The sequence below is a fragment of the Artibeus jamaicensis genome, unplaced genomic scaffold (genome assembly GCF_021234435.1).
Source record: "Artibeus jamaicensis isolate MK-2021 breed Jamaican fruit bat unplaced genomic scaffold, CSHL_Jam_final scaffold_1283, whole genome shotgun sequence".
Taxonomy (NCBI): Eukaryota; Metazoa; Chordata; class Mammalia; order Chiroptera; family Phyllostomidae; genus Artibeus; species Artibeus jamaicensis.
Window position 1 is genome coordinate 11,691,699 of NW_026522028.1, and position 22,824 is coordinate 11,714,522.

At 37.3% G+C, this 22,824-nt stretch overlaps 2 protein-coding genes across 8 annotated transcripts in view; one reads left to right on the top strand and one right to left on the bottom strand.

The window, feature by feature from the left end:
- The window catches only part of LOC119047516 (transcription factor SPT20 homolog), a 71,696-nt gene extending 61,170 nt beyond the window's left edge, over nt 1-10,526 (top strand). Inside the window, exon 2 of the mRNA XM_053655772.1 lies at nt 10,458-10,526. Coding sequence (XP_053511747.1) covers nt 10,458-10,526 — 69 coding nt within the window. The remainder of the gene's footprint in view (nt 1-10,457) is intronic.
- A 270-nt stretch (nt 10,527-10,796) lies between these two features.
- Nucleotides 10,797-22,824, bottom strand: part of ZFX (zinc finger protein X-linked) — a 37,535-nt gene continuing 25,507 nt past the window's right edge. For 6 of the 7 annotated variants that reach the window (XM_037142938.2, XM_037142936.2, XM_037142939.2 and 3 more), the window contains exons 4-8: nt 18,739-18,888; nt 18,374-18,517; nt 17,843-17,995; nt 17,168-17,308; nt 10,797-16,324 (exon numbers count right to left, since the gene is read on the bottom strand). In XM_037142938.2, the coding sequence (XP_036998833.1) occupies nt 15,141-16,324; nt 17,168-17,308; nt 17,843-17,995; nt 18,374-18,517; nt 18,739-18,888 (1,772 nt within the window). In that variant the 3' untranslated portion in view covers nt 10,797-15,140. The remainder of the gene's footprint in view (nt 16,325-17,167; nt 17,309-17,842; nt 17,996-18,373; nt 18,518-18,738; nt 18,889-22,824) is intronic. The other variant, XM_037142941.2, reaches the window with a different exon arrangement.

Below are 22,824 nucleotides of genomic sequence, written 5' to 3' on the forward strand. Positions count from 1 at the left end.
GCAACAAGCCCTGGCTGGTGTAGCTCAGCGGATTAAGCGTGGGCCTGTGAACCAGACAATCGCGGTTCAATTCCCAGTCAGGGCACATGCCTGGGTTGCAGGCCAGTTCCCTGCAGGCCAGTTCCCAGCAGGGGACACACGAAAGGCAACCATACATTGATGTTTCTCTTCCTCTCTCCTTCCCTTCCCCTCTAAAGATAAATAAATAAAATCTTTAAAAAAAAGAAATATGAGCAACAGAAGAACAAGAAGAACAGAAGAATCCTTTTACAAGAAATATGAGCATCAGAAGAACAAGTTAAATGACATCAAAGGAAGCAATCAGACAAATATCATCTGTGGGACGTTCCACACTACAAATAACCTAGTTACTTTGGAAAATCAATTTCATTTAAAAAAAAAAGGGTGGATGAGTAAGTGAAAAACTCTTATAGAACAGCAATTTTTAACTGGTGTGCTGTGGCACACTGGTGAGCCACAATAATTGTTAAAACTCGCAATACCTGACTATTTAGTCAGGGGCACTGACCTCTTTTTCCTTAGAATGTCAAATAAAAAATGGCAACAGCCAACACAACAATTCCTATGTGGTGTGAATGAACCAAGGTCAGATTGGCAAAAAATATAGTTTTGGTGTGCCACAGAATTGTAGTAGTTATTTTATATGTGCCATGAGATTAAAAAGTTGAAAATTGCTGTTATAAATAAAAGAGTCAATTATGGACATTTGGATATGGATTGAATAATATATAAATGAACACATATATATATGTTCATTTTTCACCCACATACATACTGCTTTTGTTGCTCTTCTTTTCTGCATCTCTGATCTTTTCTCTGTTGTCATTTTCGTTCTGTCTAAAAACCTCTTTTTAAAAACAATTAATTTGAGAGAGACAGAGAAGGAAAGGGAGAAAGAGAGAGAAAGAGAGGGGAACATTGATTTGTTGTACTACTTATTTATGCATTCATTGGTTGCTTCTTGCATATGCCCTGGTAATTATTGTAAATGTTTCTACATCTGATGATGGTGTGGTACTTATATTTCATTAAATGACATCTGTTTAAGAAGCACACTAGATATTTATCAGTGAAACTATATATCTAGGATTTTCTTTCAAAGCACTCCTGCATAAAATGGGAAGGAAGAGATAGATGAAAGGGAATTGGCAAAATGTTGATAATTATCAGATCTGGATTAGGGGTACACAGGGGTCCATTATCGTATTCTGACTGCTTTTGTTTATGCTTAAAATTTTTTATAATAAATGTAAAAAACATCCGGCAGGTTAGATCAATATAAAACATCACTGAATGAAACAATTACAGTTAAAAGACTAAGATTGTCAAATTGAATTTTTAAAAGTTGCTTGTATGCTGCTTACAAAAGATTAATCTAAGACATGATGATACCATAAGGTTAAAAGAAAAAAAATTTAAGGAAAATGATATATTTGTAAGCATATGGTAGGTCCTCAAAATATATAGTATATTGACATTGCAAAGGACCAAGAAAACCAAGACATCCTTGAAGAACAAAATGGGTAGACTTGCCTTAAGAAATATAACAATTATTTTTAAATCATAGTAGTTCATGGGACTGTTATGCAGAATGCATAAAGAACTCTTTCAACTCAATAATTATAAAAGGCCCTGGCTGGGTAACTCAGTTGGTTAGAGCATCATCCCAATATGTCAAGATTGCAGGTTCAATCCCAGGTCAGGGCACATACATTCATTGGTTAATGAATGTATACATAAGTAGAACAACAAATCTCTTTCTCCTCCCACAATTAAAAATGGGCAAAGTGTTTAATAGACTTTTCTCCAAAGAAGATATACAAATGACCAAGAAGCACATGAAAAATTCTCAATAGACTTAGTCATTAGGGAAATGCAAATCAAAACCACAATGAGATACAACTAAGATGACTATAATAAAAAAGACAGACAATAACAAGTGTTAACAAGAACATAGAGAAATCGCACCCTCATACACTACTAATGGGAATATAAGATCATGCAGCTGCTTTAGAAGATAGTTTGAAAGTATCTCAAAATGGTAAAGACAGAGTGACCATATGACCCAGCCATTCCACTCCTAGGTATATATATACCCAACAGAAATAAAAATTCACATACAGAATTTTTACAGTAATAAAAATTCAGAAAATGTACATTTTTACATGCACAAAACTGGCAATACTTAAAAATGAAAATATGATTTGGTGAGAAGATGTAACCACAGGCATTCTCATACATTGCTGCGCATTCTCACCAAAACTTAGTATTTTCAGATTTTACTTGGGGCTGGGGGGGAGTTGGAGTGTAAATTAGTCAGTTTTGAAACAAAGCTTGGCACTGCATATTGCATGTTCAATTTGAGTAAGGTGAGAAAAGATGTTTGGGGACAATGGCAATGCCAGCTACAGTAATGTTCTCATTCTTGTTAACTGAAGAAGATTGATAATATAAAATATGGGGAATTCACATCCAGCACAAACTATGTGCTCAGCATTCAGTTAGGACTTTTTCACATGCTTCCTTATTTAAAGTTGAGGCAAACGGGGTACCCAGAATGCTTTTATTCGACGACAGGAAACTGCTGGCTGAAGTTCCCTCTACTAGAGAGGAATAATTCAGGAGTGCTCTTTTGCCATCAGGACGAGCTACACATTTACAAACATTTACCATTCTCTTGCTGTTTTCTTCAAGTGACAGCGATTTCAAGCATTAAAAATTTTCAGCACAATAATGATCGTACACCGGAGTACGGGATTAAAGGGATCCTTTCTTCTCCGTACCATTTGTGGTGACAAGACAAATCAAGATGTGATATGTAAATGATAGGCATGCACCAAGAAGCAAAATGCCAGTTGGAGAGGTAACAGTTGCACACATAAGAAAATTTCCTTCAGCAGAAGAGAGATTTGGCTCCTTAGGAAAAAGGGCTCGACAAATAACAAATTGCAGATATGATTAAAATAAAACACACACGTACACACACACCCCCAAATAGATCCTAGTGAACTATCTGAATTTCAAAGAGGAAACAAAGGAAAAGACAACATACACAAAAGAGAACCAGATTAGTGTCAGACTACTCATAACGCTGAACTTGGAAAACAACAAAACATCTATAAACTGCAACAGGAAAGGGGTTGTGACCAAGTTTCTACTTCCCAACTAAGATATAATTTTTCAAGGCAAAAGTAGACATTTTGAGTAGTCAAGGTCTCAGAAAGAATATACACCCACATACCAGAAGTGAAGGCATAAACATGAGGTATACATTAATCAAATAACAATTTATTCAACATGGAGATATGAAATAGGGAAAGATTAAATGAATAAGAAACAGCAGCCCTGACTGGTGTAGGTCAGTGGATTGAGCACGAGCCTGTGAACCAAAGGATCGAGGTTTGATTCCCAGTCAGGGCACATGCCTGGGTTGCAGGCGAGTTCCCAGCAGGGGACGCAAGAGAGGCAACCATACATTGATATATCTCTCCCTCTCTCCTTCCTTTCCCCTCTAAAGATAAAATAAATAAAATCTTTAAAAAATAAGAAACAGCAGTAGCAATACATCCTGCAATGTACACTTATGTCTAAGTAGATTTTAACATGACTGATATTTGTAATGTGGGAGATAAGAATGAATCACTGAAATAGAAAACATATCAGACAAAGCAGAATTCAAGATCAAATGTTAAAGAGAGTCTAAACAGATGGTCCATTAAGGGTACACTTAGGAAGACATGTCAAATATCTAAAGAAGTCAAATTACTAAAGCAAGACTCGAAATACAAGAAAACTGCACAGAACACCCTTATGGTGGAAGATTTTAACAGTCTTTCAAAAATCAAAAAAGTAAGTAGTCAGACATTAACAAGGATATAGAGGATTTGAAAATAAAATCAACGAGCTTATATAAAACTAGAGCTCAACCCCTGACTGGTGAGGCTCAGCTGGTTGGGCGTCTTCGTGCAAAGCCAAAGGTTACCCACCGGTTGGATTCAAAGCCTGGGTAGCAGGTTTGCTCCACATTGCTGTTTCTCTCTCATATCCATGTTTCTCTCCCTCTCTTTCTCTCTCTCTCTTCCCCTCTCTATAAAACTAAATACATAAAATCTTAAAACACTAGAGATCAACACTAAAGAGATTAATAAAACCTTTCTTAAATTTTTATTTTTTTAATCTTCACCTGGGGATATGTTTATTGATTTAGTGAGAGAGGAGATGGAGAGAGAAACGTTCATGAGAGAAACATAGATCAGTTGCCTCTCATGTGCACCCTGGCTGAGGATCAAACCCGAAACCTAGGTGTGTGCCCTGACTGGGAATTGAACCCACAAAGTTTTGGTGTGTGGATAGAATGACGCTCCAACCAACGGAACCACCCAGCCAGGGTGGGTTAATAAAACTTTTAGTACTTGGAAGTTAAACACTATTATAAAGAGGAAATCAAAACTGATATGTGGATGCAGTGATCACTTCATAAGGTATATAAATGTTAGTCACTATGTTGTACACTGGAAATTAATCTAATATTGTATGTCAGGTGCAATTTTAATTTTTTTAAATTTTAAAGTGATATTTAGAACTATTTAGAGAATTATGAAAAAGAACAATGAATATGCCAGGGGCACAGCTAAAGTTAGCTATATAACAAAGGAAATGCACGGCTTTTGAGAAGTTCATTTTAGAAGAAATTAAAATAAGTGATGTATGAAACATAAGACATTTTAACTAAATTTAAAAAAATAAACCAGAAATTATAGGAAGGGAAAATCAATAACAATGCATGAGGAAATTAATTAAATAGAAAACCAAAAAATAAATAAACAAAATTAAGAGCTAGTTCTTTGGTAATATCTATGAAATAGCTAAACCTCTGAAAGCCTGCTTAAAGAAAAATGAGAAACAAAATAAAAACATTTAGGATAAGAAAGGAAATACAGCTCTAGCTGATGTGGCTCAGTGGATTGAGCACCAGCCTGCAAACTGAAAGGTTGCAGGTTCCATTCCCAGTCAGGGCACATGCCTGGGTTGTGGGCCAGGCATGTGAAAATCTGATGTTTCTCTCCCTCTCTTTCTCCCTCCCTTCCTCTCTCTAAAAATAAATAAATAAATAAATAAATAAATAAATAAATAAATAAATAAAATAAAGGAGATATAAACCAAAATACAAGAGATTAAAATAATTATAAGAGACTATTGTATTCCTCTTTATGGCAATAAATTGAAAATCTAGAAGAGTGGTTCTCATCCTTCACTATACGTTGCAATCACCAGAGGAGCCTGGGAAATCATTGACAGCTGAGCCTTGCTCCCAGCGATTCTAATTTAACCGGTCCGGGGTGTGGCCTAGGTAGGCCCTGGGACGTTCCAAGCTGCCCCGTGTGATCCTGACAGTTCAGAAACACTGAATTCTACAGGGCTTGGTATGTGTGGTGTGTGGACCACTAGCAGCATCAGCATCTACAGGGCGCTTGCAAGAAATGCAGAATCACAGGGCCTTCCCGGACCCACTGAATCTAAACGAGCACTTTCACATTCATACGTGAGGGGTACTGATCTAGAGAAAATGGACAATTTCCCAGGGAAATGTAGAAACCAAAATTTATTTAGGAAGAAAAGTTGATGGACCAGGTATGTAGAAGAGATGAGAAAAGTAAAGACCTACGATTTATGAAGAGGCATCGGACCCAAATGATTTCACAACTGAGTTCTGCCTAATCCTGAAAAATCAGACAATGCCTCTGGTTTTTCAACCATTCTAGATTGTAGAAAAGTTCCCAAGTTTAGTTTATGGAGCTAGAATTACATTGGTATTCAAACCTGATCACAATAGTACAAAACAAGAAAACACCAGAATTATGAACATAGATACAAAAATTCTAAATAAAATACTAGCCAATTGAGGCCTCAGTATTTTGAAGGAACAATAAAAATTACCTAAGTAGGGTACTTCTATCCTAGAAATATGAATATGGTTTAACTTTACAAAATCCAGCATTGTAATTCAATATTCTTCATTACATCAACAAAGAAAAAGAGAAAACCAAGTAATTATATTCATAGGTGGCTATAAGACATTTGATAATATTAACTAGTCATTGCTAATAAAATCTCTAAGTAAAATAACAATGAAAGGAAACTATCTAACCTTGGAAAATGCTACTTTTCAAAACCAACATTACGCTAAGTGGTTAATTACTGAAGTATTTCCATGAAAAGCAGGTGGAACACAGAAATGCCTTCTATAATATATATTATTCAGCATTGTTTTAGAAGTACTAGATAACATAATACACAAAAAGGAAATAACAGACATCTTTTTGCCATATGACTGCACACATAGAAATTCAAAAGACAACTAAAGCACAATTAGAATTGAGAAGATAATGTGGAAATGTAGCTAGGTACATGAAAAATATATAAACATCTAATAGCTTTTCTTTATACTCTAGCAGTATCTACGTGGCTAAAAATTATAGCGGACTTATGAAAAGTATAAGGCCTATATATGAAGAAAGCTATAAACATTTTATTAAAGAATGTAAAATAAGACCAGAATAAATGAAGGAACATGAATATGAGGACAATATGTTAAAAATGGCAGGTTCAATTTAATATTAAAAATTCATGCAATTGGCCCTGGCTGGTGTGGCTCAGTGGATTGAGTGCCAGCCTGTAAACCAAAGGATTGCCAGTTCGATTCCCAGTCATAGCACATGCCTGGGTTGTGAGCCAGGTCCTCAGTTGGGGGCATGCAAGAGGCAACCACACCTTGATGTTTGTCTCCCTCTCTTTCTCCCTTCCCCTCTCTGAAAATAAATACATTAATTTAATTAAATTAAAATTCATGCAATTTCAATAAAAAATTCCAATGGGTCAGCCCTGGCTGGTGTGGCTCAATGGATTGACTGCCAGCCTGTAAAGCAAAGGGTCACTAGTTCAATTCCCAGTCAGGGCACATGCGTGGGTTGCGGGCCAGGTCCCCGTTTGGGGGCGTGTGAGAGAGGCAACCAAGTGCTCTATCTCTCGCACATCAATATTTCTCTCCCTCTGTTTCTCCCTCCCTTCACTTCTCTCTAAAAATAAATAAATAAAATCTTTAAAAAAAAAGAAATTCCAATGGGTCTTTCTAAGGGAAACAGGATAAAATGATCTTAACATTCCTATGGAACAATAAATGCAAAGAAAACCTTAAAAAAAAGAAAAAGAACTTGCCTTCTAGATATTAGAGTTCACTGTAGAGCACTGTGAGTAAAACAATATGTCAGCACAAGAATAACAAATAGATCAGTAAAACAGAACAGACTTCAGAAGTAAATGCAAGATTATATATGAACTGACACATAACAAAGTACCATTTCAGTTCAGGGGGTTCAGGATGACTTAATAAACAGTACTGCAATAATTGGCTCTCTATCCAAGAGGAAAAAGAAACCAGACCTCCTGCCAAGCAACATTAACAAAAGAATTTTAATTGTATAAAAATCCAAACGAATGAAAACAATGCCATTATCCGAAGGAAATCTAGGCAAATATCTGTAGAACCTTGGGATAGAAAAGACATTTTTAAGTAGAACAAGAAAACCCACGAATCACAGATGAGGGGGAAAAGATACATATTTGATTCTACAAATATTAAAGATTTTTATATATCAAAGGCAACCTAAACAATAGCAAGATAAATCATAGACTAGAAAAAATGTGCAGCAAATATATTAGAAAGCTAACAGGCCAAATGTATGCAAGACTCTAAAGACAAAATGGGGCACAGGATTTGAACAGGTGATTCTTCAAAGAGAAGTCCAAGGGCTGTTAGACGAATGAAAGCATTACTTAACTCAAAGTCAAAGCAGATTGAAACAATGAGGGCAAAGAGAGAGAGGTTTTCTTACCTGTGATACTGGCTCTAACACGCACGGTTTGTAAGCCTGAGGGGAACGGGCCTTTCCCCTTTGTCGACTGTTTGTGGAAGTGTGATTTACTACAACCCTGGGAACCTCAACTTCCAACTAGTATTTCCTCAGCACCCACTACACACCGGGTTCTAGGTGAACAGCGATGAACAAAGCATACAAAAAATTCCTGCACTCATGGAATTGACATTCTAACAAAAAATAATCTGCTAATGTCTGGTAGCGTTTTTAAAATAGCACATATCCTTTCCCCTGGCAAACACATCTTGGGAGAAACTATGTTGCAGAAATTGAAGTCCGGATATGTAAGGATTATATGCACAAGGATAGTTATTCTAGCATTCCTGCAGTGGCAGAAAACTGAGAACAACCTAAATGTCCATCAGAAGGGGAATGGGGGACTAAATTATGGGTCCAATCTCTGAAAAGTTATTGAGCTAGTAAAGAGAATTGAGATGGAGCTCAGTCTACTGTCCCAGAGGAATGGATATATTCAGTGACTTGCAAAGGTGCATAATCTCATTTTAGTAAAAGAAAAAGAATTTAACCCCCCCTCCCCTGCCTCCAGCCTGCTGTTGCTCTCTTTCCGTATCTGTTCAGGTTTGTGGGAGCATGGAGGAAAGGCCCAGTCTGTTAACTATGATTGCCTCGCGCAAATCAGCTCGGAGGGAGTGTGTGGATGAGATCACTGTTTGTCTTTATACTTATTTTGTGTTGTACAACATTTGTTACAACATGTATTTTGCAATTGAAAAATCTATAAATTTAAAACTCGCTAAAGCCATTTTTAAAAGGATGATAATGTTCCGGATAATGGGATTGGGGAGGCAGGAAGCCTTTTACTTTCTTCTTTGTACCATTGTGAACTTTTCATATCCTCTCAAAAAGAAAGTGTATTAAAAAAATGTTAAGGCGCCCTGGCTGGTGTGGCTCAGTGGATCGAGTGCTGGCCTGTGAACCAAAGGGTTGCTGGTTCGATTCCCAGCCAGGGCATATGGCCTGGGTTGCAGGCCAGTCCCCAGATGAGGCATGTCAGAATCTGATGTTTCTCTTCCTCTCTTTCTCCCTCCCTTCCTCTCTCTAAAAATAAATAAAATCTTTTCAAAAATTCTAAGGAAACCAGTACATACTGGAATACTGGATGGGTTTTTTTTTCTGTTTTTTTTAAATTAATTTTATTTAGTTATTTTTCAAGTATGAAATACTGGATGTTTGAAAAGAAAGTTGCTGGACACAATAACATCAATGCTGTGGTTACAAGACAAATAAAAGATTTATGTGTATGGGCTGAGACTGGAAAAGAACAAAGATGAACAAGCCCTTTCATAAAGCAAGTGTCTCCATGGGTGATCATTTTTCCAGATTTTTGTTATGAAAGCATGCAATAAAAATAACCTGCAAGATTTCCATGTTTGTATAGTTAAGTAAATTTGCCCTGTAGAAGTTTTTTTTCTTTTTTAAGATTTTATTTATCCATCTTCAGAGAAAGGGAGGGAGGAAGAGAGGGTGAGAAACATCAATGTGTGGTTGCCTCTCACATGCCCCCAACCGGGGACCTGGTCCACAACCCAGGCATGTGCCCTGACTGGGAATCGAACTCATGACCCTTTGATTCGCAGGTTGGTGCTCAATCCACTGAGCCACGGCAGTCAGAGAAGTTCTTTTTCTGAAGAAAAATGAAAGCATACTGCCCTGGGAGAAACAGGAACTAAACCTTTGAAATTCTGTCACAACCACTACCCCGAGGGGACAGTGAAAGTCAGTAAGGGAAAAGGAATATGTGATATGCAAGGTGAAAGATAAACCACCTCACGTTTTGCTAGTGGGCTAATGCTAGAGGCCCACCCAGAACAAGACTAACCCCTATGAGTTCATGAGCATGGCGTAAGGGAACTCTTCTCTGCTTTCCCTGAGTGCCGGGCTGGGAGCACTGGGGAGAATGTCACAGCCATCCTCGCCCTCTTGCTCCATTTCTCTGGTGGGAAACCAAGCCATCTCCCTATAGATCAGAGGGGAGGGTGGGCCCCACATTTTCACGTGACTGGCTGCACTGGTCCAGGACTACAAGGGTGCGGGCGGGAATAGAGTCAGCCTCTGGATTTCCCAACCCAGCTTTACTAAATGAAGTCACTCAACCGGTGGTTTCTTGCATCTATTTTCAATGTGGTTAGAACCCAGAGAGGAAGGGTATAATTAGAACTTCCAAAACCCCAACAGATGGCTTTGCAAGACCTCCCCTTATTTCAAAGCCCAGGCAAAAGGAAATGGGTTCTGCTTTTAAAGCCAAACACAAGTACGAAGGAAGGAAAAGCAGAAACTGGCCCCTTTTGGAAAGCAAAATACTGTAAGTAATACAGTTCTAGGTGACTATTTTCACCAATGCATTTAGGTATTTCTGTGGTTAACTCATATCATGATTGAACAAACGCCATTTACAATTCCTAAGTAGGTTTTCTGTAGCAAAGTGTGCTGACTTTACAATATTGGCAGGTCATTATGATGCGAAATCCCTTGTGTTCGCAGATACCAGCAGTGCAAGTGGCATGGAACAACGTGAATAGGGAAGATCGAGTGAAGGAGACTCATTCTTGAGTTGTACCTCAAACTTAACACACTAAGAACTTCTACCTCAGAGGTCATGTAAGTGATTTTAAAGTCTGAGCAGGTGCAGATGGTACACCTGTGTGCAACAGCGAAAACTTCATTGGTGCTAGAAGTACAGGACTACTGAAGGGGTCCCATCACTTCCAGCTTATACTGTGTTGGGAATTGATTGTGTGATTTAAGTTTCCTCATTTCCGTGGGTGTGGGGGCGGGTATGGAGGTGCCTTTGTCTATAGCCAACACTCCACTAGGGTAACGTAAAACAAAATAGGAATTTATTTACAACAATAGCAAATGTCAAAAGTAACAAGAACAATATATAACAAATCCAAGAATTATTTTATGAAAAAGGCAAACAATATATACACAGAAGACGAAACAAAACCCAAAAGGGCAAACTTAATTTTGACCTTATCCAAACAGTTACAGAAAGTGGCAAAATGGGTTTTCAGATATGAATTACTTAAGTAAGGTTGGGCCAACTGATTACACACACACACACACACACACACACACACACACACACACACACACACACATACACACTTTCAGCCCTTCTCTTCTACCTACCGCATCTTCCTCTGAGTTCTATTTACCTTGGAGGAGTGTAATTTAGGGAGGCTATTCAAGATTTATGAAGATCAGGCTATTTGTGACCTAAAGGATTTATTGACTGGCAGGCTCACACTTTAAAAGGGGTAAACCCAAGGTATAAATTGTGAATCCCATTTCACCTTCAACTGCTTATTTCTGGCTTTTGTTTGTATGTGTTTCTAATGTTTGAAGTTCCTCAAGTGCTCTAAAACAGTGTTTCCAAAACTTGAACATGAATCAGAATCACTTTGAAGGACGTGCGAAGACACAAGATCACTGGGTCCCCAGGCCCAGTTTTCCGATTCAGTGGGTCTGGGGTGGAACTGAGAATTTGGCAGCGTCTGAAAACCACTGTTCTGAAACAGCACCCCTTTTAAGATTTTGACTGGGCATGCTTTTCTTTACATGAATCTTAGAATTTGTGGGAAATAAAGGAAATTAATACTAAGACTCCCAGAGAACAGAGCAATACCCGATCTGACTGCCTGGGAATCACAGACGGGAATGATGCCCTTCCAGGCACTGCATTACAACTAAGTTTCTCAGCATGCTAAGATTTTTCTGATTTATGGCTCCACAGTGACATTCACCATGTTCTCTGGATCACTTAACTCAAATTTTGATTATTTACTGTCTCAACTATTAGGCAAACACTTAATTCCTATATAGTTCAAGATCAGCAGGATTTCACCTTTAAATATCAATGACTCAAATCTATCTTGTTCTTTTTTGACTCCTGACCGCTTTTACCTACTTTCTGATTTTTATTATGACAATGACCATTCTCTAGTATGTTAGTGTCTACCACGGCCCTCCAAACTGGCACCAAAGAGGAACCTTAGGGCAGGGCTTCTGCTGTGGAGGGTGGTGACAACCTCCACTGATTCAATGTGCTACAGATTGATAGAGTGAACTTTAAGTGCTCTCAAAAACCACTTTATGCAAGGGAAGTTATCTCGGGAATTGGGGATGCTAATAAAACAAATTCTTCATGGAGATAAAAGAAAAAATGAATTTCAAGGACATGCTCATCAAAGGATTCACCAATCACCTCTTCCCTGAAATATTACTTGCAAATTTGCAGGGCTGAAATATTATCAGTATTTGCATTCAAGTCACAAATTTCAAAGCAATCAAGCATTTTGAATTCCACTGCTGCATAAAAGGAATTAAGAAATGGGGAAATGAAAATAATCCACTGCTTTTGATGTTTATTAGGTTTACAAAAACTGTACATTTTTTTTTAAGAAAAAAGCATTAACTTAGTACAGGTATCAAATAGACTAAACATTCAGTAACAGGAAAATATTCTGATTTTTATTTTTGCACGTTATTCTCAAATACACAATTACAATAATGTCACACATCCCTATATGATTTTCTTTTTATGTATTTTACTTTTTTTACAAAGTGTACAGAGGGAGGGACATACAATATTTAATAGGATATTTCTACAGAACAATAACTTATATTATGTCCTTGTAAAAATCTGTACCTCTTTAAAACATTTAACTGAAACAACCATGTTTTTTAGCTTTGCTAATCAAAATTGTTTTAAGAATTAAAACTAGGTTGTAACTAATGTCAGTACATAAGTGACTACAATTTCATTTTCTCTTTATACAGACAAACACATTTTATAATATTCACTTGACCAAACCCTTAAATACCTTTTAAAGGTTTCAATATTGTGCTTTAAAAAGAAAAGAACTGTGTATGATTCCAGACTATTAAGAGAAATATAAAGTGTGTAAAATGCTGTGTTCTTTATCTTTCAGTTTATTTAAAAAAATAGATGACCAATTATTTATATTTTCTGTATTAATTTTACAGAATGTTTTAAAATTACTAAATTTCCGGTTTAAGTGTTTTACATTAATCTGAGAAAAATAAAAAATAAGGGAGATTTTAAAGGTTCTCACAAAAAAACAGACAGAGCTTTCAAGAATAGAACTGCTACAGGGTAATGAATCACACAATTTTAAGTTACTTTTTTTTAAAAAGCACGTTGTGGAGGCCAAGAGGACACAGGAGTTCCCACTGGGACAAGTCCAGGCCTTGGTTCTGACTGGCATTCAGGATGGAGTTTATACCAGCTTAAACGACTTGACTTAGAACTGGACTAAATGAACCCAGCACTTCAAACGCTTGCCAAACACTCAGTATTTAGACTTCTAACCCTACAAACTCTTGAATACAGATATCAACAACAAAGAGAAAGATGAAAGAGAAAGAGGATGGAGCACCATAATGAAGAGGCAAGGCAGCTATCAAATGGGAAGAAAAGTCCTAAATCTCCCATGATGTGCCAGGTACTCGTATGTGCTGACAGCCAATTTAAGGACCCCCCAAACTGTCTTCTGTTCCCCAAAATGCATCTTAACACAACCAAATTCTCATTAATAACTGCATCCATTTTATGAGCCAGAACTATTTGCTTAAACAATATCAACCCTCAAAGAAAAACAAAACAGTGAAAGACTAGGTGACGTTCCAAATAAGGCCTCAGATTTCCCTCATGCACTTAAAACATACCTTTATCTTATGTTCTAATCAAAGCCAACTTGTGCATTAAGTTTTTGAAAGTTTCCTAGCTATAACTAAGAAATAACAGAGTAGGCTGAACTTGAAAAGTGTAAATCATAATTAGCACCCAGTCTCTGGTATGTGGAGCCGTAGCTTCCTAACTCTCCCTCAGTTGGTGATACAGAGTCCTCACAGGGGCTTCTCAGAGAGAACCGAGGAAGGTCTGTCTGGATACTCGTTAGCTTTTCAGAAAAATATAAAGGCATGGAGCTGAAGTTGTATGAAAACATTCTATCTAGAAACATCTTAACTTCTATTTTTCAATTACCAAAGATATTTAAAAGAAAATACCTTTACTCTTTAAAAATACTAGTGTCCTTATTTTCCTTCTAATTCTTCACCTGAGTAGTCTCTCTGAAGAGCATGATTTACAAAATGCTCTCATACATCCCTGCATCTTTCATGTTATTGTAAATTTAATACTTTTCATTATAGATTTTAAACTACTACTTGGGGTTGTGTGTATAAATATGTAAAATAAGCAATACACACAGATACATGTTATATATATATATATATGTATGTGCATATACATAATTCAGGGTACATTTACATATATAAAGTTGCAAAAAGATCCTAAGAGCTACAAATTACCTCTAGGAGATTCCAAAATGCAGTCCCCAATAAGTCTCATTTGTAGCACACAACCATTCCAAGACAAAGCAGCACAGACAGAATAATCAAAATACAACAAGATCAAGCAAAATTTTTCAGTAAAGTTTTCTAAAACTTTGCTATGCTGACAAAAGATGTAAATACTCCAAAGAAAGCCCCCCCCCAAAGTATATTTTGTCTGCTAAACAAAATGAAAAGTAAACACAAACCCAGCCACTGTTCTTTACTCAGCAATGCCAGGGATGCAAAAGTTCAAATGGAAACTTTCATTGTCATGTGGTCTGAAAAGATTAAGCAAGACAAGTAAATGACTTCCATGGTAGCCTAATTAGACATGACTGCTAAATCTCCCATTTATGTTAGTAGATGTCTCTGACAATTTTATTGTGAGAAATCCATCATGGAAAAATAGTTACTCTGAAAGTAATCACAATGACTCAATCTAAAGTTTCCCTAACTTTAAGTTAAATGCTCTTAGAAGAGTACCATCAAGGTAAGCAAGGTAAATATTTAAATAAATATAAAACTAATAAGATAGGAAATTTCAGTACAGAAGCAAGGTTTACTTCATTAAAAGCAACTTGTTTCTTGCTGCTCTTCCCCATTGATTAAACAAACTGAATAGAATTCAGAACACACTACTGAACAAAATGTAAAAAAAAAAACACAAAAGTAACTAGAAGCGATATTCTATTTGTACACAGCATAAATCAATATACAGTATTGTATGTGAATGAGACTGATTGGCTTTACAATGAATTTTCTGCTTCAAGGCCAACATCTCCACAAACGTCTGTCGAAGTATCATCAGGGCAGGCCCACTTCTTTATGATGCCGCATTATGTGCTGGTTCTTTTCTGAAGGTCTTCGGAACCCTTTCTTGCAGTACTCACAACGGTGGGGATAGTCTTTCGTATGAATGGAAATAACATGCCGTTTAAAGCCCGAGGCATCTGTCGTGCTATACTCACAGTATTCACACTGGTACACTTTCCTGCCACTGTGTGTCTTCATATGCTTTTTAAGCTCATTCTGTTGCCTGAATCCCTTCCTACACCTCTTACACCTAAAGGGAAGATCTTTCGTGTGAACTGAGAGAATATGGCGACTCAGAACAAATGGATCTGCAATCTTAAAGTCACAGTGTCTACACTGGTGCATTTTTTTACCCTTGTGGGCAGCCACGTGTTTCTTCAGTTCTGAAGGCCTGTGAAAGCCTTTATCACACATGTCACACTTATGGGGGTAGTCCTTCGTGTGAACTGAAATTATGTGTCGTTTCAAATCACTTGAGTTCGAACTCTTGTGGTCACAATGCACACACTGGTGTGTTTTGCTTTCTTGATGGATAAGAGCATGTTGCTGCACCTCTTTGGTATCTGAGAAGGTCAGAAGACAAATGTCACACTTAAATGGCATCTCTTTACTATGCTTAGTTTTTACGTGTGTTTTCAAGTTAGAAGAGTCTGCGGACCTATATTCGCAGTACTGGCATTGGTAGGGCTTCTCACCAGTATGGATTCGCATGTGCTTTTTGAGCTCTGACGGGTGACGAAAACCTTTCCCACATTCCACACAAATATGAGGGAAGTTCTTGCTGTGGACGGCCAAAAGGTGGCGATTCAATAACCCTTGTTCAGCTGTTTCATATTCACAGAACTTACACTTGTACATTTTATTGGCTCCTTTTTCCTTATGCACCATTTTGTGAGTAAACAAAGCCCCAGCATGGGAGAAATGCTTCCCACACTCATCGCATTCGATGGCCTTCTCCGTCTTGCTCGTGAGCTTGTGGCTCTCCAGGTGGTTGTGTAAACTTATCTTCTTGTTGGTAGTGTAATCACAGTCAGTACAGCGGTACTTCTTCTTGGCAAGGTGTTCAGGATGGTTTTTCATGTGCCTTTTCAAAAAACCTCTTGACTTAAACTTTTTCCCACAGATCATGCAAGGATAGACGGTCAAGGGATGTCCATCAGGGCCAATTATTATTGCTAAAAAAGAAAAAGAAAGGTGTGTAAACAATCAAGCCAAGTTCTGGTTTGGTTTCTTCGAGAATTTAAAGGGCGTGTTCTGAACATTATTGGGCAAGTACTCCTAAAGTTGAGATATTTGCTATGTAACATTGCTTTTTACCATTTTTCACCCTAAGAGATTTAGCAACCTTGTCATAAAGAGCAACCTGGTCCAGACATTTCATTCAGTATGTCATACCAACCTCACTCCCTCCAGTTAAAAAAAAAATGAATAAATATGGAACTTCCATCAACTAGTGATTAAAGCTATTATTGATTTAGAAATTGGTGGGAAATTATTCATAAAGTTTCATAATCACAATTTCTGCTTTGATTATTCCAAAAAACATAATTTATGTTAATTTAGAGTAAAACTTAAATACACTATAAAATGTCTGAGATGCACATGGGCAAATAAGAATAGATAGGAATGTGTCACATGAACAGATGTACCTGTCCTGCTGCTCTATAAACTGTGCCTCCTTTACCTGGACATAATCAGATTCTCTCAATATATTGTTTGTTTTTTTTAAAAAAGTTAATGCTTATAACATATTTGAGGGATTTCTTTTCACTTCCACATAAAATCACCGGAGTTTGGAAATTTTTCATTCATGTTTGATACATTCCCTGTTTCTTTTTATCCAAGAAAATCATTCATGAATATCACTGAATTCTTAAAATTATATTTTCCACTTCAATACACAAAAGCTACATGTGGTCTAGCAGCTAAAATGCCATCACAACATCTCTGTGGATACATACTAGTTTCATCTGAGAGCTCGCAAAGCAAGCTGTGCTGTGGAACTCGCGTGCCCTCACCTGTTTGGTACTGCCTGGAATCAGGTCTTCTCCTTTTCTTTGGTTTTTGTTTAGCCAGTCTGCCGAGCCCAGCAGACTCATCTATGTGCAAGAGGGCACTTGCAGTGCCATTCCGGTTTTCAATTCCATCAGAATTATTACCTAACGATGCGCATTAAAAAACAAAATTATACTGTATTATAAATTATAAAGAATTAGGGATTCTTTATTAACTACAACAATGAAAAGTAAGCCATGATACTCATGAATGACAGAAATTCCACATTCTAGGTAATGGGTGTCATAACTGCGTTTATTATAGTGAGACCAGGAGAAATGGCCTAGCTTCCAAATCTAAAAAAACACATGAAAGCATTTTGCCCCATGGACTTCCTTGTTGTCTCCCAAAATTAAAAAGGTACAGGCCAGAGAAAATCGAGATGAAAAGTTTCAGTTTGAAAGCCTATGTACTTCTTGCAATACTTCCTTCTGTGTGCTATACACGTGAAAGAAAGTCCTGTTAAAAATAAAGACAAAAGAGTGACTTTATAATCTTCCTCTACTCCTGTTCAAGTCAAATAATCCTTACAGGTTAGTGGCATTTCAGATTTCTGAAATCTAAGACCACAGAAACTGTTTTTCAATCATGAATTCACATTAAAAAACCAAGTCAATCCTAAGGGCTATGCAACTTACCGTAAGCTGCTGCCCATGCTATTGGCATGAAGGTTTTGATTTCACTGTCTTCGATTTGCTGTTCGTGTGCGGCAGCTGCTGCTGCTGCTGCTGCAGCATCCTCTTCTCCTACAATCACTTCCATATAAACTTCGTCAGCAATTTCAGCAACATCTAAGTAGAAAATTATATAGACTTTTGTGATCAGCTTCACAGAGATCACAGGAAAGATACCGTCATTTCATTCATTTAATAGACAAGTAGAAAGAAGGTTCAAATATTCATACATGCAACATGATTTTCACATAGTAAACACTCAAATATTTGAATGAATCATTCATTTTTTGGTTTTCACCACAATTTGTTTTTAAAGCAACATTCTAAGTATACATGATAGGTCCCTGATGGTTCCCTTGGAATACAGTAGCATAATAATCTCTACAATAACGCTACTTGTTTCCTTTAAACATTGGCCATATATACATAATTTATTTATATTTTTATAGATCTACAGAGATAAAACTTTCTCCCACAAAAAGGCCACCTACTTACTTAAATCTTCATCTTCTTGTTGAGAGTCATTGACAGTCATATAAACCATCTTTTCCCTTGGCACACGAATACCGCTATTCTGATCAAGTAGTTCCACTCCATGATCATTCTCGGGCTCACTCTCCACAATGTCTACAGTGCCACCTATCAGGGAAGATGACAGCTCCAAAAATTTATGTAAAAAATTTCATTTCCACCTATTTCACGTACCACATTTTACATACTTTCCTACTGCTACATTGGAATTCTTGCTTAAAAGTAATCTTCAGAAAAGGTTTCCAATGTTCTCAGTCTAACCCACCCAAAAGCAATCAGGTTGAAGTGTTTGGATCAGGATGTGTAATATGCTGAAGCTATCCTCTCACCTAAGTCATCCTCTCCAGGGTCAGCTTTAAAAATGTACACCTTGATGACTTCAGGGCAAGTGCCATCCACTTTACAAGGATCAATTTCTGACTCTGCGTCCAAGGTCATTCCAGAGGAACCATCCTGTTCTATTTTGCCAGCATCATCCACTAAAAAGACAGGAAACACATTACAAATATTAGTAGGCACTTAAATGTTATCATTTCCAAAACTTTTTTTTTTTTTTACCAATACAATCTTTAACTTGATTCACATAAAATTGAATTTTATCTCAACCAGTAGACACCTGGGGCATGGTGGCAAATGTGGCCAATGACTAAGCTGAAGTTTGGAGGGCCTTATGTAACCAGGCACAGAAGCTCAAGACATGATCCTGGCACGCTGGAGGTTCCTCAATCTGGTCGAATGTCAAAATCTCTCAGGGAACTTAAAAGTATGGGCCAGCATCCAGCAGTTCTACAAAGTCAGAATCTGCAAGGGTGGGGCCTGATAGACAGATTTAGAGGTAGCTTGCCCTAGGGATTCTAATCAGAATTTTGACAACCTCCGCTGTAGGTGATGGGACACCTTTAAGACAAGCAGTGACAAGCTGAGATCATCCTTTTTGCTATACCACGCTAGCCTTAAGAAAGGTGGATCCAAAGGAGTGTGACGTGAAACAGGGATACCACTTGTCAATCTACTGCAATAATGCAGGTGACAGATGTTGAGGCCTCAGATCAGGACAGAGACAGTACAGATGGGGAAGAGGGCTGGACTTGACAAAGGAGCCCAGAAAAACTATGGGACTTGTGATTTAGGTGACTGAGTGACTAGGGAAGAAATGTTCCAAGAAATGAGGAAAAGGATCTCTCCTCCTGCATGTTTCATTAATTGAGATCCAAAGGGTAACATCTTTAAAAGCTCTCAGAGCTGGTACCTGTCCATATTCCTCTGTGCTCAGAGCACCCTTTGATGGTATGGAGTTAGATGTGGGTGGAGGATTCAATAGAAGGTATGACTTTCTTTAAGAAGTTCTATTTTATTTATTTTTATTTTTTAAGAAGTTTTATTTTAAAGTGAACAAAACGGTGTGGTGATTGCAGGGGGAGAGGTGAAGGTGGAAGAAGGTATGGGGGGTGATAAATGGTGATGGAAAAAACAACATTTTAAAATTTTAAAAATAAAAATGAAGTAAACAAAGGGGCGGTAAACTAGAATGGGTTGCAGGGTCAAGGGCTTTTCTGTTTACCTGATAAAATACGCATGCATGCTCAATCTGTGGGAGAAAATATAACAGAAAGTGAAGGCTGAAGCAAGATATAGTGAAATTTCTGGATCAAGATCTCAAGAGGAAAACAGAGATGACACTAGGTGCAAAGATAAAGGAATTATCCTGAAATAGGAGGAGAAATAAGTTATCCTTCCAAGACATGAGAAGGCAACCTGGATGAGAACATAGCTACATTGTGTGTAGGGAAAGGGGGAAGGTTGTAATGCAGAAAGTTAGAGGAGTTCGTGGCTGTTGGCTTCAACAATGAAATAGGAAGAAAGGACTTGGTTACCAGTGAGAGAATGGTAGACTGGGTTAAGAGCTTAAGAAGCTAGAGAAATTGAACTGATCCAGGACAAGCTTAATGATATGAACGGTCAAAGAGACGAGTTGATTAAACTCGTTGCAATTAAAAAAGGAGAAACAAAAAACAAGAAGTTCTCTGAACTCTGAAGACAACTACCTAAATTCAGATCTCGACTATGTTTTATAAAAATGGTTTGTAAAAAAAGAATAAATAAATATGGTTTGCAGGGAGAATCTGCATTGTGTCCTTCTTTCTGGCCTGATGTGTACCTGCCCTTTTCCAAAGCTAAATATTTTTATGTCATATGCAAGCTGACTGAGCCAATGTTATTTTCTTTTTTTAAATCTTCACCCAAGGATATACTTAAAGAAAGGAAGGGGGGGGGAGGAGGAGCAGAGAGAGAGAAAGAAACATGACTTGGTTGCCTCCTATATGCACCAACTTGGGATAGAACCCACAACCTAGGTATGTATGCCCTGACCGGGAATTGAACCCACAACGTTGTTGTGAATGACACTTCAACCAACTGAACCACCCAGCCAGGGTGCCGATGTTATTTTCTTAAAGGCGGCTTTGGAGTTTTAGGCTGTGACTGCATTAGAAGGATGAAGATCTCACCAAACTAGCAGGAAAGTCCTGAGTAAATTTGTTATGTCTTCAGAGAATTAATCTCTGACAGCTGGTACTGTTGATGAAGCTTGGCCTCTTTTGGCAAGGCCTAGCCAAACTGATTCTAACAAGTACTAGAAGATCAAGTGCCCTTGTGTTTACAAAGAACAAGGTCAGGCTAGCTGTTTATGTGCACATTAGTTTGTTGGTACTCATAAGATAAACCTTTGATGACTAGAAAATCTAATCATTTTTGAGCTTGCAAAATGTCATGTATTTACCTGTAACTTGAAGTAAAAGACTTTTCTGTTTTCATTAATGTGTGGGAAACACATTTCAAATATACAGGCTTACCTGAGCTGAACAAAGCTATTCTATCAATTCGACAAAAGTAGAATTAACCTTCAGATTTTCACCTTGAGAATTTGCCCCATAACTCAACCTATGAAATTAATCCAAATATGAAATATTATAAAAGTGATTTGTTTAAAAAATACTTTGATAGCCCTGTTACTCAAAATTTCACTATGGTTTTAAAGCTACCATTAAAAATGAACTTCTAAAAACAGACAAAGAAGGCTTTGATAACACTGAGTCACCGTACATATGATTTCTGCATTAAGTGCCTTCTTCTAATGCAGCAATAAAGAACTAGAGCTTTAGAACAAGGTCTCTCTGAAACAGAAGCGCATAATTTCTGAAAATTAAGACTATTTCTAATAATAACTACCATTTGCATGGCATTTCACAATTTCCTTAGCATTTCTATGTACTTTTATTTATTTCTCATCTTTTCCAGATAAATAAAGGCTCTGAGATGGCACGTGACTTGCCCAAAGTCAGTGAACCAGTAAGTGAGATGTGGGAGACAGAGTGAGGAGGTCCTTATCTGGATATAACCCAGACCTTTATTTTCTTCTGATTTTTTAAAGAAATGTATGTTCACTGTATATAATTTAGTACTTTTTAAAAATCACCAATAGTCCCACCAACCAGAGATACCATCATTATGTTAGCAAATTTCCTTCCCAGTTTTTTCTACTTTTTAAAAAGTGAAACTGGCATCGGTTTCCTCAAGCCTTATGGAATAATCTTTATTATCTCATTCAGCATTTTAAATTTCAAAACTGAAAAAAAATCTGACTTAGCACCGATTTCATTTAGTAACAGCAAAACTATAGCAAATATAGGCATACTTATACCGCTTCAAAGGAGCTTCAGTAACATCCCCTGAAGACGAAAAATTAAGGGATGGTTATTTGCAATGCTAAGAGATGCTACAGAATCTAAAATGTAGTTCATTAAGACTTCAGAAAACTCAGTAATTCCTGGAAAAGAAAAATTACTGGAGGGTGGGGGGGAATATACCACTTCAAACAAATTGCTTATGAAAGGAACACTGATCTAATTTAAAAATCAGCAAAAGTAAGCTGATATAAAGAACATTTCGTGGAGAATCTATACAATAAGAAATGTCAGTGGTTGTGATAATGATAACACCAAACATTTACCCACCACATACCACATGCAAAGAATGATATTAAGCCCTTAAAATATCTCATTTACTCCTCACAACAACCTTATAAAATAGGTGATATCGTTTTGTTATTCTCACCTAAGTTTCAAGACCAATTTCATTATAATTTTTGCCAAGATAGAAAAATGTGTGGTATTAGACTGCAATGGAATTGCATTTTGTGTACATTAACATCATAAAAAAGACATCACACCAAAATCCCTTAGACATTGCCTTCAGTCAGATTCTTAAAATAAAGATCCAATCACTTTACTCTAGCAGAGAATGGTGCCCTATTTCCTACCAAGTACAAATTGCAGTCTAGCAACCAAACTGAGCAAACTGCCTTCTACCTTCACAGTCCTATCTCCCCCAGCAGCCCCCAGACTACACTATGTACC